Source organism: Pantherophis guttatus, chromosome 16, assembly GCF_059756535.1.
Source record: "Pantherophis guttatus breed Tessera chromosome 16, ASM5975653v1, whole genome shotgun sequence".
Classification (NCBI taxonomy): domain Eukaryota; kingdom Metazoa; phylum Chordata; class Lepidosauria; order Squamata; family Colubridae; genus Pantherophis; species Pantherophis guttatus.
Genome location: NC_142078.1, coordinates 12,726,953 through 12,745,849, shown reverse-complemented (window position 1 = coordinate 12,745,849; position 18,897 = coordinate 12,726,953). Strand labels below are relative to the sequence as shown.

Here is an 18,897-nt window from a genome sequence, read left to right as displayed (position 1 = left end):
CATTGATAGACATGGATAGAGATAGGGGGAGATGGATGGATGATAGAAGAACAAAATAACAGTTAGAAGGGACCTTGAAGGATAGATAGATTCAGTTTCCTGATTAAATTTGAAGGTATATATGAAGATAGGTAGATGGATGATAGAGATAGATTGATACATAGATAGATAGAAGATAGATAGATAGATAGATAGATAGATAGATAGATGATAGATAGATAGATAGATAGATAGATAGATAGATAGATAGATAATTATATTTGATACCAATTTAACAGTTCTGCAATTAAGAAATAAGGGTCCTAATAACTCTAAGCATTTATTAGAGGTTAAGTCATTAATCTTGTACTAGAACACAAACTAATACAAGAAGATACAGATTGGTTGATCTTATAAACAGAAAGCAGACAGTATAGGAACGCAAAGCCAAATAGTTACTCTTATTTTTTCTGAATAAAACCCAACAAGCGAGCGAGTTTCTGCATTTTTGGAATCAACCTAGACGAAAATTATACGTGAGGATGCCTGGGACATGCAGGCTATGTCCGTAGATGGCTTCCTATGAAACCAGACCTTAGATCTTATAAGGCCATTTTTTTTTTAATAGATTGCTGGCCTGTTTTGAAATAGGTCAGGATTAATCATGGAAGGATAAACGTCCAGCTATTTTGTGTGGGGGGGGGATGGAAAGGAGCCGGTTGAAGTCATTGGCCATGGTCCGTCGAGCAGATGGAATTAATTTTCAAGCGCACTCCGGAGTCAATTTGTAGGGTTTACTTTTGAGTGAAGCCTAGCTCGGTCTGGATAATCATCACGGCATTCTTGGGTCTATTGGTACCAAATTCCGCCTCCAACAGAAGCTCTACTTCTGTAGCAACAAGCCACGAAAAAGATGGAGACATGCAGGCGAGAAACATTTTTTTTTCCTTCGGTCTGTTTCATTCAGGGTCGTCCTCGTACCAGATGCTCTATCCCAAGCCCCAAGCATGAAATTATGCAAGCATGTCTTATATTAAAAAAAATAATAATCTGCAATCGTTACCAGCTGATGCGAAGCCCTGGCTGGCTAAAGGAGCCATCCTCCTTCCTGAGACAGAGTCAGGAGCAAGGTTTTCAGTAGGTAACAGCTGTGCATCATGGAATCGGACATTATTGAATTGTAAGGCTGAAAGGGACGTCGAAGGTCTTCTAGTCCAACCCTTTGCTCAAGCAGGAGAGCCTACTGTCAGGTTTCGATGCTATCTCAAAATAAATGAATTTCCAAACTGCCAATCTTTAAGGAAATTTTCGCTTTATTTGAGCACAGCAATCTGATCCTGGCTCTTTCACGGTCAGTACTGACCTTTGCCCTCCCAATCCCTCCCTTTCCGATCCCCAATTCTCTGCTTCTCATTGGCTATCTTCCAAGTCCCTTTCCTGATCTCTTCTTCGTCAGATCACAGGAATGTCTCCCCCCCTCTCCCATCTCCGAGGAGACAGAATCTTCAAAGGGATTTAGCAGGCAAAAGTTCAAGTTTCTCCTCTCTTTATATATGTCAGTGCTGGGACGGTGACACCTACATCATTCCGGACAAATGGTTGTCCAGTTTCTCCAGGAATAACGGAGCAATTCTGGAGGGAAGCCGTTCTACCTGCCTAGAGAAGACAAACAAGTGGAAATGGCAACCAGAATTAATTTTTGGAGAAAACAAACTTTAGAATAGAATAACAAGAGTTGGAAGGGACCTTGGAGGTCTTCTAGTCCAACCCCCTGCCCAGGCAGGAAAGCCTATACCATTTCAGACAAATGGCTGTCCAGTCTCTTCTTAAAAACTTCCAGTGTTGGAGCATTCACAACTTCTGGTGGCAAGTTGTTCCCCTGGTTAATTGTTCTCACTGTCGGGAAATTTCTACTTAGTTCTAAATTGCTTCTCTCCTTGATGAGTTTCCACCCATTGCTTCTTGTCCTGCCTTCAGGTGCTTTGGAGAATAGCTTGACTGCATCTTCTTTGGGGCAGCCCCTGAGATATTGGAAGACTGCTATCATGTCTCCCCTAGTCCTTCTCTTCATTAAACGAGACATACCCAGTTCCTGCAACCGTTCTTCATATGTTTTAGCCTCCAGTCCCCTAATCATCTTTCTTGCTCTTCTCTGCACTCTTTCCAGAGTCTCAGCACCTTTGATTCAAGCGTTTTCTAATAATATTTTTTGTTGTTGCAGTCAACTTTTGTTGCAAGTCTTAAGAATATTTTGGTCGCTACTTCAGACAGACCTACCAGACAGGATGTCACTCAACTGTTTTACTCAATGGGTCAAACAGCTTTTCTGTTTAAAAAATCAGCGTCCCAGTTTGGGGAAGGGGGAAAGGAAGAGGAGGAGAAGGAGAAGGAGGACCCTGGGGTCCTTGGTACTCTCTGTGCTTGGCTGCTTTCGTGTCGCATGTTTCATGACCCAACTAGGTAACATCTTCAATGCTAGAAGGAGGTGCAAGAACCCCACTCCCTTCTAGCACTGATGATGTTACCTAGTTGGGTCATGAAATGTCCACAAAAAAAACCCGACCCCCACACCAAGCTCGGAGAGCACCAAGTACGCCACAGTTCAACCTTGAGCTACAAATATTCTCTTTTATCAAAATTGGAAACAGACCCAGCCACCGGTCCAGATGCAACCAGTTCTTAAAGAACTGAGCTGGAAAATAGCAGGTTTTTTTTTTTTAAACAAAAACAGATTAAGCCCAGGTGGAAACCATCGGAGTTTTGCCCTTGCATATATTGGAGATCAAGTGATGCTATTTCAGTGGCAACAGCGCGATAGTGCGCTAAAATCCCTGTATAGTAGCTATGGTGTGGTTAATAGATATGACCTTCAGTTTGGAAGATCTTAAAAAGAAATGTGATTAGGGAATAAAGTTAAAAACGAGTAACCCAGTGATGGCAAACCGTTTTGGCCAAACCAGAACACGCGTGCACATGTGTGCATGTGAGTGCATCGGAGCACCGGAAACCCGGAGACCAGCTGGCTGGTGCGCGCATGCCTGTTTTTTGGCCGGAAAACGCCCCCCAAAATGGCCCAAATAACCAGAAGAGCAGCTGGCGACGGCGTGCGTGCCCACAGAGAGGGCTCTGCCCCCTTTGCTACGTGTGCCGTAGGTTTGCCATCACGGGAGTAACCAGTAGTCCTTGACTTTCAATCGCGATCGAGCGCCAAAATTTTTGTTGCAAAGTGAAACATTTGTTAAGTGAGTTTTGCCTCATTTTGCAACCTTTCTGTTGTGACCTAGGCTTTGTGAGTCATGAAAACACACGAGTAGTCCCAAAAACCTCTTTTATTGCAAAAGCTGCGAATTACGTTCATTCACAGCTGAGTCCCAATTAGTTGCAAAAAGTCCTTCGGGATAATCACCAACCTTTATCTCCTTTGACACATTGCCAAAGACCTACTTGGCAAAGCTACACAGAGTCCAGAATCAAACAGAGATGCCGACTGGAAACAGAATTAACAACATTGCTTTCCTGCAAAGGGCCCACATGCCTTTGCTCCTCTTTTAAGCCTTATGGGAGGGGCCAATCATCTCCAGGCCTTACTCCCGAGTCGTCCCTTTTGTTTTAACTGTTCTTGCCTTCTGGCAGCTCTGCGCATGCGCGTACTAGGAACAGGCTCCTCCTGTTCCTCTGCCTCTGTACTGTCCGGCTCTGGAAGCTCCGGAGTCAGTGCATCACTCCCAGATGGCCCTGGCCCCCTCTCTGCCTCTGATGCAGAGCCCTTGTTCGGGCCTTCCCCAGACTCCAGGACTGGCCCATGTTCCTCCCCAGCCTCCTCACTGTCTGACTCCGCTGCCAGCTCCGCAGACTGCTAGCGGACCACGACACTTTCTTGCCCCAGTGAATTGCTTGCAGTCATTCAGTTGTTCAGCGAATCTGATTCCCCCATTTGACCTTGCTTGTCAGAAAGTCGCCGAAAAGGACCACATGACCCCGGCCGGAGAATGCAACTGTCACGAGTACAAGTCAGTTGCTAAACACCTGAATTTTGATTGTGTGTCCCCGGGGATGCTGCAAGGGTCGTAAGTGTGAGAAACAGTCATCAATCCCTTTTTTTAGCGCCGTGGCAACTTTGAACTGTCCACTTGAGAGAACTGTTGTACCGATGATAATCAATGGGCCATGTATTTGAACCAGGCTGCAAATTTTAAGTCCAACTTCTGAGACTTAAATTTTTAATTCAAGGTCGTTAATTAGGCTTAGAATTAAAATATACTTTCATGAGAATGGCTCTGAGACGTCCATTCACGTGCTAGTCATTCTTTTGTTCTGTCCATGACGAAATGATGGATCCAGAAATTCTGCATTCCCCCCATCCACCCCCCCCTATACAAAATATCCTTTCAAGCATAATTATTGTCCTGGAAATGACTTTGGCATTTCTGAAGTTCCTGCAGCTGTTTTGGACCAAAGATCCCAGCTAAACAAATGAGGTAAACATAAGTCACCGATGTGCAGATTAAACTACCAAAACTGATTTCAGCTTTCTGTTTATACGAAGCATTCTTTCAGCATTGTCTAATTGCAAGTACGCGGGGATTATAGTAGTGACTAAGAAGCGTATTAATTTTCCCAAACCTTTTTGGGATAGAAAAAAAATAATAATAAAATTGTTCCGCGGATGAATGTTGCTTAAGGGTAGGGTGGAAAAAAATGTAGTGTTTTTTTTAAAAAAATAACAGTGGTAAAAGTTAAAGGTAAAGGTTCCCCTCGCGCATATGTGCTAGTCGTTCCTGACTCTAGGGGGCGGTGCTCATCTCCATTTCAAAGCCGAAGAGCCAGCGCTGTCCGAAGACGTCTCCGTGGTCATGTGGCCAGCATAACTCAATGCCAAAGGCGCACGGAACGCTCTTCCCTTCCCACCAAAGGTGGTCCCTATTTTTCTACTTGCATTTTTCACCTGCTTTCGAACTGCTAGGTTGGCAGAAGCTGGGACAAGCAACGGGAGCTCACCCCGTTACGCGGCACTCGGGATTCGAACCGCTGAACTGCAGACCTTTTGATTGACAAGCTCAACGTCTTAGCCACTGAGCCACCGTGTCCCTAATAACAGTGGTATCTAGGCCCTATTAGCAATAGGAGATAACGCAACCATTGGAAGGGATATTGAGGTTACAAAGAATGGGTCTTTGAGTTGCCTTAATTTAAATCGTCCCTTCCTGACATGCATATGATTTCAGATATCACTGTTAATATAATACTGTGATATACTACTACCCTCTCTTATTGGTATCATTATTATGATTAATATTACTCTGTTCTTTTGCATGTACACTTCTGTACCGAAGACAAATTCCTTGTGTGTCCAATCACTCTTGGCCAATAAAGATTACTCTACTCTACTCTACTCTACTCTACTCTACTCTACTCTACTCTACTCTACTCTACTCTACTCTACTCTACTCTATAGGAGTTAGCATTAGCAGTGCCAGCTGTACACCAAATATTGTGGAAAATACGTCTCATGACCACAGAGTGTTTCAGTTTGTTGGTATCAGATTTTACTTCTACGATTCAGAATAACAAAGTGGGAAGGGACCTTGGAGGTCCTCTAGTCCAACCCCATTTTCAAGCAGGATACCCTATACCATTTCAGACAAGTGGCTGTCCAATTGCTTCTTAAAAACCTCCAGAGTGGGAGCACCCACAACTTCGGGAGGCAAGTTGTTCCACAGATTAATTGTTTATCTATCTATCTATCTATCTATCTATCTATCTATCTATCTATCTATCTATCTATCTATCTATCATCCTCTCTCTCTCTCTCTCTCATCTGTCTGTCTATTTGTCTGTCTATCTACCTACCTACCTACCTACCGATCTATCTATCTATCTATCTATCTATCTATCTATCTATCTATCTATCTATCTAATCTATCATCCTACCAACTACCTACCTACCTATCTCTCATCCTATCTATCTCTCTATCTCTCTCTATCATCTGTCTGTCTGTCTATCTATCTATCTATATCTATCTTTCTATCTATCATCTATCTATCTATCATCTATCATCTATCAATCATCTATATGTCTACATCTATCTATCTATCTATCTATCTATCATCTATCAATCATCTATATGTCTACATCTATCTATCTATCATCCTATCTACCTATCTATCAATCATCCTATCTATCTCTCTATTTCTCTCTCTCTCTCTATCATCTGTCTGTCTATCTATCTATCTATCTATCTATCTATCTATCTATCTATCTCTATCTATCTATCTATCTATCATCTATCTATCTATATCTATCTATCTATCTATCTATCATCTATCAATCATCTATATGTCTACATCTATCTATCTATCTATCTATCTATCTATCTATCTATCTATCTGTCATCCTACCTACCTACCTGTCTGTCTGTCTGTCTGTCTGTCATCCTACCTACCTGTCTGTCTGTCTGTCTGTCTATCTGTCTATCTGTCTGTCATCCTACCTACCTACCTACCTACCTACCTACCTACCTACCTACCTACCTACCTATCTATCTATCTATCTATCTATCTATCTATCTATCTATCTCATGAAAGACTTTAGAATTTGGTTTCTTTCTTTTACCGTACCTACGTAGTTGCTTCTCTTTACTCTTTTGTGGCAGTAGATTAAAGGGGAAAAAAATATATATCTCGCTTTATTTATTCAAGCTTTGCTGACTGATTCCATTCCTCTGGCTACCGGGGGTGGCCTGATGGATCCCACCTTACAGTTTCTTGCCAGCTTTGGCAAAACTCCCCCGTTCATTTGATCCCCCACCCCAAATACCCCCAATCCTACCAAGAGTAATTAGGCTGTCGATTCTTCTCCGCAGGAAAGTTTTTTCCTGCCCCACCCTTAATCCACGGAACCCTTCCTCTAAATTTCTACAGACCGAGGAGACCACAGATTTCTTGGCTTCGTATTCTGACTCTTTGCTAACTTTTTGAAAAACGGTGCCTCTGGTTTTGCAAACTGTCGATGCTGGGCATTTTTTGGGGGGGGTGGGGGTCAGGGTTTGTCCACAGATCACTCAAATTGGCCATTGAGAAACAATTCTTTTTTTGAGGGCTCTTCAAATGTGGAAAAGATTCTGAATGAATAATATGCAGTTGGAGCCAAAGCTAATCTCAAAGTTATGGTGGGGTTTTTATATTTTCCTTCTCGTTCTTCTAGTAAAGCCCTGTAATTTTTGCTTTTTTCTCAAAGAGGGGAATAATTGGCAAAAAGATCACTTTTTCCCTCCAGTGGTTTGAATGCGTCAGTTGGAACACGTCAGCTGGATATGTTGGCTGGACAATTCCAAAGAATGCCGGGCTTGTAGCAAACGTGAGGTAACGCCAGACAACCATAAGGTGGCTTTTGTGATAAGCAGTCCTTGGCGACGGTTTCTGGATGCTGAGTGAGAACGTTGTTGTTAAGTGAGTTTCTCCCTCTTTTACGACCTTTTCTTGCCAAGGTTGGTCTTAATGAATCGCTACAGTCGTTAAGTTAGGAATACGGTGGGTAAATGAATACACCTTTCCCGTCGACTTCACTTCTCGGAAGGGCACAAATGATCCCAGGACACTGTAACCGTCATAAATACGAGTCAGTTGCCAAGTATTTAAATTTTGACGACGTGACCATTGGGATGTTACAACGGTCCTCCTCCTCCTCCTCCTCTTCTCCATAAACCCTCTTCCCTCCTAGCACTGATGATATTATCTAAGTGGGTTATGAAAAGTCTGCAAGAAAATCACCAAGCCTCAGAAAGCACTGAGGACCCCACAATCATCTTCTTCCTCCTCCTCCTCCTCCTCCTCCTCCTCCTCTTCACTCTCCTCTCATTCATCTGACAATTTGTCCTTCGTTTATGGTCGGCAATTGCAAAAGAGATCACTTTCAAGAGAGATCCTGGGTTCAAGTGACCAGCATAACTTCGAGAAGCTTTAATGATCAGCCAGCTGAGAACGTGATGGTCAAATTACAAATCCTTCCTTCCTTCTATTCTATTCTATTCTATTCTATTCTATTCTATTCTATTCTATTCTATTCTATTCTATTCTATTCTATTCTCTACTCTACTCTACTCTACTCTACTCTACTCTACTCTACTCTCTTCCATTTTCTCTTCTCTTCTCTTCTCTTCTCTTCTCTTCTCTTCTCTTCTCTTCTCTTTTCTATCCTATCCATTATTCTATTCTATTCTATTCTATCCTATCCATTATTCTATTCTATTCTATTCTATTCTATTCTATTCTATTCTATTCTATTCTATTCTATTCTATTCTCTACTCTACTCTACTCTACTCTACTCTACTCTACTCTACTCTACTCTACTCTCTTCCATTTTCTCTTCTCTTCTCTTCTCTTCTCTTCTCTTCTCTTCTCTTCTCTTCTCTTTTCTATCCTATCCATTATTCTATTCTATTCTATTCTATTCTCTACTCTACTCTACTCTACTCTACTCTACTCTACTCTACTCTATTCTCTTCCATTTTCTCTTCTCTTCTCTTCTCTTCTCTTCTCTTCTCTTCTCTTCTCTTCTCTTTTCTATCCTATCCACTATTCTATTCTATTCTATTCTATTCTATTCTATTCTATTCTATTCTATTCTATGCTCTGCTCTGCTCTGCTCTGCTCTGCTCTACTCTTAAGAAGGGAGACAATTCATGGAATCGCAGATGGTCGAAGAAGCCCACGGCTTCCTTCCTAAGCGCCCCCCCCCCCAAAATCTCACTCACTAATGAAAACATGCGTGGCTGCCCACATATCGCCAGCTGATTGTCTGTCTCGAGCAATCATGAAGTAGGATTTGCCTAGAGATTGAAAATATTTCCGTCTGTGGAGGCAGCTGCCCATGAGCTCACTTTTCTGGAAAGGATCCCGATGGCTTTTTCTTCTTAAGGGAGTCCTCTCCCCTCATTCCTCTCCCCCCCCACCCCTCCGCATAAAATAAAATCTCGCCTGTTCTCCACACAGTAGCATATTTAAGAGCCAGGAGTTTAGAAATCAACCTTGCCATGCTTTCTTTGGCACCCCCGAAAGGTTCTGGCTCTGGCTTTGGCCAAAGTCTCCACGTCAAGCAATTCTGTCTTTTCGAGGGAATTGTTCAGTTGATGCGAACATGGCCTCCTTTTCAAAACATCCTCCTCCTGCAATACAAACACTGCTCGGTTTTAATCAATCCCCTCCCACCCCAGGACAGATATTCTTGTGGCAAACCCTGGAAAGTTATCAGAATAACAAAAGAGATGGAAGGGGCCTCGGAGGTCTTCCAGTCCAACCCCCTGCTCAAGCAGGAAACCCTGTAACACTTCAGACAAATGACTGTCCAGTCTCTTCTTCTTGTGGTTGTTAGTTGCGAAGTCGTGTCCAACCCATCGTGACCCCATGGACAACGTTCCTCCAGGCCTTCCTGTCCTCTACCATCCTCTGGAGTCCATTTAAACTCACGCCGACTGCTTCAGTGACTCCATCCAGCCACTTTGTTCTCTGCTGTCCCGTTCTTCTTTTGCCCTCCATCGTTCCCAGTATGAGGCTCTTCTCCAGGGAGTCCTTCCTTCTCCTTAGGTGGCCAAAGGGTTTGAGTTTCCTCTTCAGGATCTGGCCTTCTAAAGAGCAGTCAAGGTTGATCTCCTCTAGGACTGACCGGTTGGATGGCCTTGCAGTCCAAGGGACTCGCAGGAGTTTTCTCCAGCACCAGAGTTCAAAGGCCTCCATTCTTTGGCGCTCAGCCTTCCTTATGGTCCAACTTTCACAGCCATCCATTGCAACTGGGAAAACCATCGCCTTGACTATACGCACTTTTGTTGGCAGGGTGATGTCTCTGCTTTTTAATAAGCTGTCTAGAATTGCCATAGCTTTCCTCCCCAGGAGCAAGTGTCTTTTAAATTTCTTGGCTGAAGTCTCCATATGCGGTGATCTTGGAGCCCAGGAAAATAAAATCTGTCACTACCTCCATTTCTTCCCCATCTATTTGCCAGGAATTGAGAGGGCCGGATGCCATGATCTTAGTTTTATTAATGTTGAATTTCAAGCCAACTTTTGCATTCTCCTTCTTCACCCGCATCAAGAGGCTCTTTAGTTCCTCTTCGCTTTCTGCCATTAGAGTGGTATCATCGGCATATCTGAGGTTGTTGATATTTCTCCCAGCAATCTTAAGTGAAGTCTCTTCTTTACACAAAAGTTAGTCCCACTGATTAATTGTTCTAACTGTCAGGAAATTTCTCCTTAGTTCTAGATTGGATCTGTCCTTTATTTTATTTATTTATTTTATTAGTCATATTTCTATGCCGCCCACTCTCCGAGGGCTCTGGGCGGCTTACACCAAAGACAGTCTACTAAATAGCATATTGCCCCCAACAATCTGGGACCTCATTTTACCCACCTCGGAAGGAGGGAAGGCTGAGTCAACCTTGAGCCGGTGAGATTTGATCCGCTGATCTGCTGAACTAGCAGTCAGCTGAAGTAGCTGCAGTACTGCACTCTAACCACTGCGCCACCTCGGCTCTTCCATCCGTTGCTTCTTGTCCTGCCTTCAGGTGCTTTGGAGAACAGGTCGACCCCCCTCTTCTTTGGGGGCAGCCCCTCAAATATTGGAAGACTGCTATCTTCTGGAAAACAGACCCACAACTTTCCTGAAGTATGCCTTGCAGTTTGGGGTTTTTAAAAGGAAATCTGGCCTGCCCTGTTGCGATCTTTAAATTGTATCCCCCGTTTGAAGCCGTTTCCGTCCGTCGACATTTTAACCGTGTTAGGGTCAGATCAAGGCAAGCAAGTGGAACCTCCCTCTATGGCAAAGTAGTGAAGATACAAACTCAGCATTTCCTCTGGAGATGAACTGGAGTTAATTGGTTCAGGGGAGGGAGGCTAATGAAGGCTTCTCAGTGTTTCGGCATCCGTGTGGTTTCGGTCTGGAATCGTAGCCAGTGGAAAGGACCACCAACCCCCTATTAAAAAGACGTTGATGTGGGCTACAAAAATGTACGAGAACGTGGGGGGAAAAAGGGACTTGGTCAAAATCAGCCGGTAAACCACAGAGCTATGTAAACCTGGGCGTTTTCTATCTAAGCCACAATGTCCTTTAACAGCAGTAATAAGAAATGTATGTGTATCTGGAGGACTATCAAAAAAAAAAAATGTTTAGATGCTTTATCCTGATTTGGCTGGGCAAATAGGCACCCCTCATTCCCAGGTCTTAAATACTGCAGAATCAACGGCCAAGTGGCTGCTTCGCTTTACGGCCAAACTGTTGCAGCCTCACTCTGCATCTTGCAGACAAAGAGGGGAGTCAACCTCTTCTCCAAAGCACCTGAAGGCAGGACAAGAAGCAACAGATGGAAACTAATCAAGGAGAGAAGCAACCTGGAATTAAGGAGAAACTTCTTAACAGCGAGGACAATTAACCAGTGGAACGTCTTACCTCCAGAAGTTGTGAATGCTCCAACACTGGAAGTTTTGAAGAAGTTATCGGACACCCCGTTTCTCTGAAATAGTATAGAGTCTCCGTGCCTAAGCAAGGGCTTGGACCAGTGGTGGGTTCCTCCCAGTTCCGCCTGGTTCCGCAGAGCCGATAGCGGTGACGATACGACGTCACCGAATCGGTTCTGCCCCCCCCACCCCTCGCGTTATTCTTACCTTTTATTTGGCCCCACCCCCACTCTATTGCTGCCTCCTGAGTCCCAGCTGATGGCTAGAGGGAAAAAAAACTGTTTAAACTCTTGCCGCGGGGCTTCAAAGGGCTGCCCTACAGCTGATCAATGTTAAAAGAAAACAAATGTGTAGACCGGTGCCTGCAAAAATAAATGGGTAGATCAGTACAGCTCCGCAAGCAGTTAAAAGCCTGGTAGACCAGTACCTCTGCTAAATCCTAAATAATTGTCACATGACCATCAAGCCACGCCCACTAAATAAGCCACGCCCACAGAACCGGTAGTAAAAAAATTTAGAACCCATCCCTGGGTTGGACTACTTGGACTCCAAGCTCCCTTCCAATTCTGCTACTCTATTACTCTTACACCTTAGCGACAAGCTTCGAGGGGGGAGGGTGAAAATGTGGGTGTTCCTCGCCTTCCCTTTTGCCTTTGTATGAATTTTTTGCCCGCTGCATTCCCAAGCAACGCCGTTGTGTGGCACCCACCCACCCGTTCGAGAGAATACAAGCATTAATTATGAACGGCTTAAAAAAAAATGAAGGATGCCAGCCAGGTTCCAAAAGAGCTGCTCCTTTCATCACTTTGTATGAAGAGGGCACCGTTCCAGTTTGGCAAAAGCACAAAGGAAAAGAATAAATTAAAAAAAAAAAAAAACCCAACCAGTACAGAAGATTTTTCTCAGAGCAAGAGTAGCTTTGGTGTGAATTTTACTGATGCAAAAGCGCATGGAGAGTAGAGGAAAACCATCCTTCTGAATGGAGAAACTTTGCCGAAGAATTAAAATTAAATATTAAAATTAAAATTATACTCACTCTGTCAAGGACCTTGGGAGTACTTATCTCCAACCGTCTTTAAGTGCCAGAGCTCACTGTTAACAGCGTTGCCAAAAAGGCACTAAGAGTTGTTAACCTAATTTTGCGAAGCTTTTTTCTCCGGTAACACTGTACCGCTAACTAGGGCATACAAAACCTTTGCCAGACCAATTCTCGAATACAGCTCGTCTGCCTGGAATCCACACTGTATATCAGACATTAATACAATCGAGCGGGTCCAGAGGTATTTCACGAGAAGAATCCTCCACTCCTCTGCTCACAATAGAATCCCTTATGCCACCAGGCTTGAAATTTTGGGCTTGGACAATCTGGAACTGCGCCGCCTGCGGTCCGATCTAAGCATAGTACACAACATTGTCTGCTACAACCTCCTACCTGTCAACGACTACTTCAGCTTCAACTGCAATAATACACGGGCAAACAATCGATACAAACTCAAGGTAAACCGCTCCAAACTCGATTGCAGAAAATACGACTTCAGCAACAGAGTGGTCAATGCCTGGAATGCACTACCTGAGTCCGTTGTTACATCCTCAAACACCCATAGCTTCAACCTTAAACTGTCTACCATGGACCTCACCCCATTCCTAAGAGGTCCGTAAAGGGGGGGCGTGCATAAGCGCACCAGCGTGTCTACCGTCCCTGTCCTACTGTCCCCATTTACTTGTACTCATTTCATGTGCTCATGTCCATGTTTATACCTATACCTGTTATCTCGTACGTGTTTGAAAAACTAAATAAAATAAAAAATAAAATAAAATAAAAATATACTGCATAGCGATAGGCAGAACACAATTCAAGTAGAGGAAGAAAACAAAACTCGTGTACCGGTGTGTATATATAGCTGGTTAATGGATTTTATTTTCCTATTTGCTACTCTTGAGACTATAGATCTGTGACGGCGAACCCGTGGCACGTGTGCCACAGGTGGCATGCGGATCCATGTCGCCTGGCACGCCAGCTCAGCTCTGGCGCCAGCTGATTTCCATTCCCACCCCACTCCAGGGGAAGGATACTGCAAAATCTCCATTCCCTCCCCACTCCAGGGGAAGGATATTGCAAAATATCCATTCCCACCCCACTCCAGGGGAAGGATACTGTAAAATCTCCATTCCCTCCCCACTCCAGGGGAAGGATACTGCAAAATATCCATTCCCACCCCACTCCAGGGGAAGGATACTTCAAAATCCCCATTTCCTCCCAATCAGCTGGGACTCGGGAGGCAGAGAATAGATGGGGGCGGGGCCAGCCAGAGGTGGTATTTACCGGTTCTCCGAACTACTCAAAATTTCTGCTACCGGTTCTCCAGAACTGGTCAGAACCTGCTGTAACCCACCTCTGCTTAGGATGTTTTGGAAGGCTGTCTTTTACTGGTTTCTTTTCGGAGAGAGAGAGCTGAAATTCTCCCGTAAAAGTGGTGGTAGTGGGGAGAATCTCGATACCAATTCTATAAGTCAGCAGAAGATCAGAGGCAAGATTTAACTCGAGCGAGTCTTGAAGCGTCCCCCAATTGATTGACGTCCCCAAATGAGGATGAGTTAGCATAAGGTTATGTGAATCCGCTGAGGTTTCCGGAATGTTGCTAATAATACTAAATAGCAAGACCATCCATGCGAGCTGTTTAGCAGCTGTAGTTTCATCTGTTTCGGTTGTAACAGGGGGCGGTTGTATCTTCTGCAGCTTTCCTTCTAACACCAGCTGCCTCCAGAATTGGACACCAATTCTTTCATTCCCAAACGGTTCGTGCTCGGATTATGTTTCTTTAGGAACGATGTAGACAAATGCTTAACACAAGATAGTCCGCGGTTTACTAGCAGTTCTTTTGGACATCTGTCATAATCTTATCAGCTATATGTGATGTTTAGATGACTTTAGTTCCAACTTTATCAACTCTATGAAAGCTGGTTAATAATGAAGTTAACAAAGGCTGGAGGTTAAACCCCAGGAAGGATGCTTGCCTAGTCTAGTCTAGTGAAAAGAAGGACTTAGGAGGTGACATGATGGGTGTTGTGGCCCACCAGCGGCCAACGGAGCTGGTGGCAGATTCGGACAGTGAGGAGGTTGGGGAGGAACATGGGCCAGTCCTGGAGTCTGGGGAAGGCTCTGCGTCAGAGGCAGAGATGGGGCCAGGGCCATCTGACAGTTGTCAGCTGCCTTCGGAGTCAGACATCAATGGGGCAGAAGAACAGCTGGAGCCTGTTCCAGGGGCGAAATCCAGCAGGTTCTGACAGGTTCTGGAGAACCGGTAGCGGAAATTTTGAGTAGAACCGGCAAATACTACCTCTGGCTGGCCCCAGAGTGGGGTGGGAATGGAGATTTTGCAATATCCTTCCCCTGGAGTGGGGTGGGAATGGAGATTTTGCAGTATCCTTCCCCTGCCACATCCATCGAGCCACGCCACGCCTACCAAGCCATGCCCACAGAAACGGTAGTAAAAAAAAATGAATTTCACCACTGACTTGTTCCCAGTGTGCGCATGCACAGAGCTGCCAGGAGAAGGGAACAGCTAAGAAATAAGGGTCAACTCAGGAGTAAAGCCACAGGTGGACAGTGAATGGCCCCTCCCATAGGGAATAAAGAGGAGCGAAAGGGGGGGGAGTTTGCAGGAGACAATTAGTTCAATTCATTAGAGTGAAGATCTATTCCTGACTTCTTGCCAAGTATTGTCTACTACAGATATCGGCCTGGCAACTCTCCAAGCCTGATCAAGGTCTGTAGTTGTGAAATCTCTTGAAAGACTGTTGGCCGGAACTTTGCTGGAGAGGAATTCCCTTTAAACTAAGGAAAAGGGGGTTTTATTGGGACGAGGAGTTGGCTTCGTGCTTTTGGGAAGCCTAGGTCAGAGCAATGGTGGACTTCCAATATTTTAGGGGCTGCCCCCAAGAAAAGGGGGACAACCTATTCTCCGAAGCACCTGAAGGCAGGACAAGAAGCAACGGATGGAAACTCATCAAGGAGAGAAGCAACTTAGAACTAAGGAGAAAATTCCTGACAGTGAGAACAATTCATCAGTGGAACAACTTCCCAGCAGAAGTTGTAGGTGTTCCCTCATTGGAGGTTTTGAAGAAGAAACTGGACTGCCATTTGTCCAGAATGGTGTAGGGCCGTGATAGCGAACCTATGGCACACGTGTCACAGGTGGCACACGGAGCCATGTCGCCTGGCACGCCAGCTTAACTCCAGGAGTCTCTGGAGGCTGGGGACAGCAAAAAACAACACTTCCTGTCCAACTGGAAGTTGGGAAATGGGCCGTTTCGGGCCTCCGAGGGGGTGGGGAAGACTGTTTTCACCCTCCCCAGATGCATAGAGAGGATCTGGAGCCAGGTGAGAAAGAAAAACGGGCCATCACGCGCCAAGAGCGGGGGACGGGTGGGGGGGTCACGCACACATGTGCGGGGCGGGGCACATAGAATTATGGGTGTGGGCATGTGCGCGCGTGAACCTCCCCTGCCCCCCCTTCCTGGCACGTGATGGCAAAAAGGTTAGCCATCACTGGTGTAGGGTTTCCTGCCTGAGCAAATCTAATCCATCATGGTTGGATTAGAAGACCTCCAAGATTTCTTCCAACTCTTGTTATTCTGTTAAGTCGGTTGCAACTATGTAGACTAAATGTCATCTCATCTCTTTTAATTTTAGGGATTTATCTCCTGGACTTAATCTACATCGATTCAGCCTATCCAGCTTCCGGCAGCATCATGGAGAACGAACAAAGATCTAATCAAATGAACAACATTCTCCGAATCATTGCTGATTTGCAAGTCTCTTGCAGCTACGGTTGGTAAATTTGCTCCCTCGTCCGTGTTAACCAGCTTAGTAAATTAGAATCAGATGTCTCCCTTATGTGAAAGTTGGCCTTGAAGTTTAACCTTCTGTGCTGCTCAGTCATTTGGTTTCCACCATCTTGTATACATTATTCGTTCTAGGCAATTAGATTTTATTGTCTTGGTGGCGAGGTTTGCAGATGTCTGTATGTGGGTCAGTGGTGAAAGGATATGTTTCCCTTTTCATTTTACGGATAAATCCCATTGCAGATATTGGTTATAACTTCATCAACTATATAAACTTGGTTGTAAACTTTATCTGCTCCATGAGCTGGGCAGCCCTTTGGTTTAGTTTCTCTTCCGATTTTAGGGGACCCTGTTCATTTTCTCCCGTGTTACATGCTGACCTAAGCTGTGAGTTGTTTTTGAGTTTTCCCAGATTCAGGTTTCTGAACTTCCACTTAATAGCGATAGCGTCTTAGACTTATATACCGCTTCCAGCCCTCTCTAAGCAGTTGACAGAGTCAGCATATTGCTCCCCCAATGATCTGGGTCCTCGATTTACCGATCTTGGGAAGACGGAAGGCTGAATTAACCTTGAACTACTCAGGCTTGAACTGCTGGCAGTCAGCAGAATTAGCCTGCAGTACTGCATTCTAACCACTGCACCACCATGGCAGTAGAGTAGAGTAGAGTAAAATAGGGTAGGATAAAGTACAGTAAAACAAAATTAGAATTAGAATTAGAATTAGAATTAGAATTAGAATTAGACTGTGGAATGGAATGGAATAGAATGGAATGGAATGGAAGTAGAGTAGAATAGAGAATAGAATAGGAGTGGAGTGGAATGGAATGGAATGGAATGGAATATGAATTATGAATGGAATGGAATATGAATTATGAATAGAGTAGAGTAGAGTAGAGTAGAATAGAGAATAGAATAGGAGTGGAGTGGAGTGGAGTGGAATATGAATTATGAATAGAGTAAAGTAGAATAGAATAGAGAATAGAATAGAATAGAATAGAATAGAATAGAATAGAATAGAATAGAATAGAATAGGAGCGGAATGGAATGGAATGGAATGGAATGGAATATGAATTATGAATAGAGTAGAGTAGAGTAGAATAGAGAATAGGAGTGGAATGGAATGGAATATGAATTATGAATGGAATGGAATGGAATATGAATTATGAATAGAGTAAAGTAGAATAGAATAGAATAGAATAGAATAGAATAGAATAGAATAGAATAGGAATGGAATGGAATGGAATGGAATGGAATGGAATGGAATGGAATGGAATTATGAATTATGAATTATGAATTGAATAGAGAATAGAGAATAGAAAATAGATTTATGCACCGCTTCACAGTGCTTTACAGCCCTCTCTAAGCAATTTACAGAGTCAGCATATGGCCCCAACAATCTGGGCAGTTGTAGTCGTAAGTCAAGGACTACTGTATGATGCTCAGTGAAATTCTGAGTCTTGATGGATAATTTTGGGTGGTCATTCAGAATAGATGGGGACGGGCGAGTTTCAGCCTCTTGCTGCCAAAAACTCCTTTTCTTCATAATGGTTTTGAGATCTAAATACATTTTCTTTTCTTTTTTTTCGGGGGGGGGGGTCACTGCAGATCACCTTCTAATGTTACCCCACGTGCAAAAATACTTGAAGTCCGTCCGGTATATTGAAGAGCTTCAAAAATTTGTGGAAGACGACAACTACAAGTAAGTAACAATTGCTTCATTTCAGCTGACTTCACGGGGTGTGGGGGCCGGAGAGAAATATAGTCTAGCCATCTACTTGGAGGATGGGGGGAAAAAACACTTTAAAAAAATTATCTCTGGCAAGGAAATTAAAAAATTTTTTTAAAAAAGTATCGGCAATCTTAAGTGACATTTCAGATCATTTCCGAAATAAAACCTTTCCTTCCAAAACGAGGGATTATTTCTCTGAAGGCTTGTAATAAAAACTTGGTTCTGTCGAAAGAAACTCAGTGAGTGAGACAGCTAGACTAGACTGACAAATCCTTCGTTGAATTTTCTGTAGTCATCACATATGGTCTCGTAAGTGATTCAGGCTGTCGCACCGTTTGTGAGCTGATCTTCATTAAGCAAACCCAAAAAAAAAAAAAAAAACCCCCCGACAATCTCCACCACCACCACGACAAAAAAAAAAAAAAATCTGGATTGCTTTATGAGTGGGCGGCTGATGGGCTTGGGTGTACATGACACATTTCCGCAAGGGTGGTAAAATCCCCGTCGCTTGGAAAGGAAGCTGCGGCACGAAACGCTTGGGAAGAAAGACATTCTTCTCTGAATCCCAGCCCAGAAATCCTTTGGTGCATGGGGGTTTCAAAATATCAGTAGTCCCCGATTTACGGCAGCCCGTTTAGTGACCGTTCAAAGTTACAACAGAACGTAGAACATAAAATGACAAGAGTTGGAAGGGACCTTGGGGTCTTCTGGTCCAACCTCCTGCTCGAGCAGGAGACCTTATACAATTTCAGACAAATCGTTGCCCAATCGATGGGCAAGGGTGGATGAGCCTTGGTGGCACAGCGGACTAAGTGCTGTTATGTAGCACTTAGCTGCCAACTGCCTGCAATTAGTGCGAGTTCAAATCTCACCAGGCTCAAGGTTGACTCAGCCTTCCAT

The 18,897-nt window shown here is 44.0% G+C and overlaps 1 protein-coding gene across 15 annotated transcripts in view; it reads left to right on the top strand.

The window, feature by feature from the left end:
- The window catches only part of RALGPS1 (Ral GEF with PH domain and SH3 binding motif 1), a 142,412-nt gene that overhangs the window by 81,279 nt on the left and 42,236 nt on the right, over positions 1 to 18,897 (top strand). For all 15 annotated transcript variants that reach the window (XM_087879567.1, XM_087879564.1, XM_087879561.1 and 12 more), the window contains exons 10-11: positions 16,116 to 16,253; positions 17,874 to 17,967. In XM_087879567.1, coding sequence (XP_087735693.1) covers positions 16,116 to 16,253; positions 17,874 to 17,967 — 232 coding nt within the window. The remainder of the gene's footprint in view (positions 1 to 16,115; positions 16,254 to 17,873; positions 17,968 to 18,897) is intronic.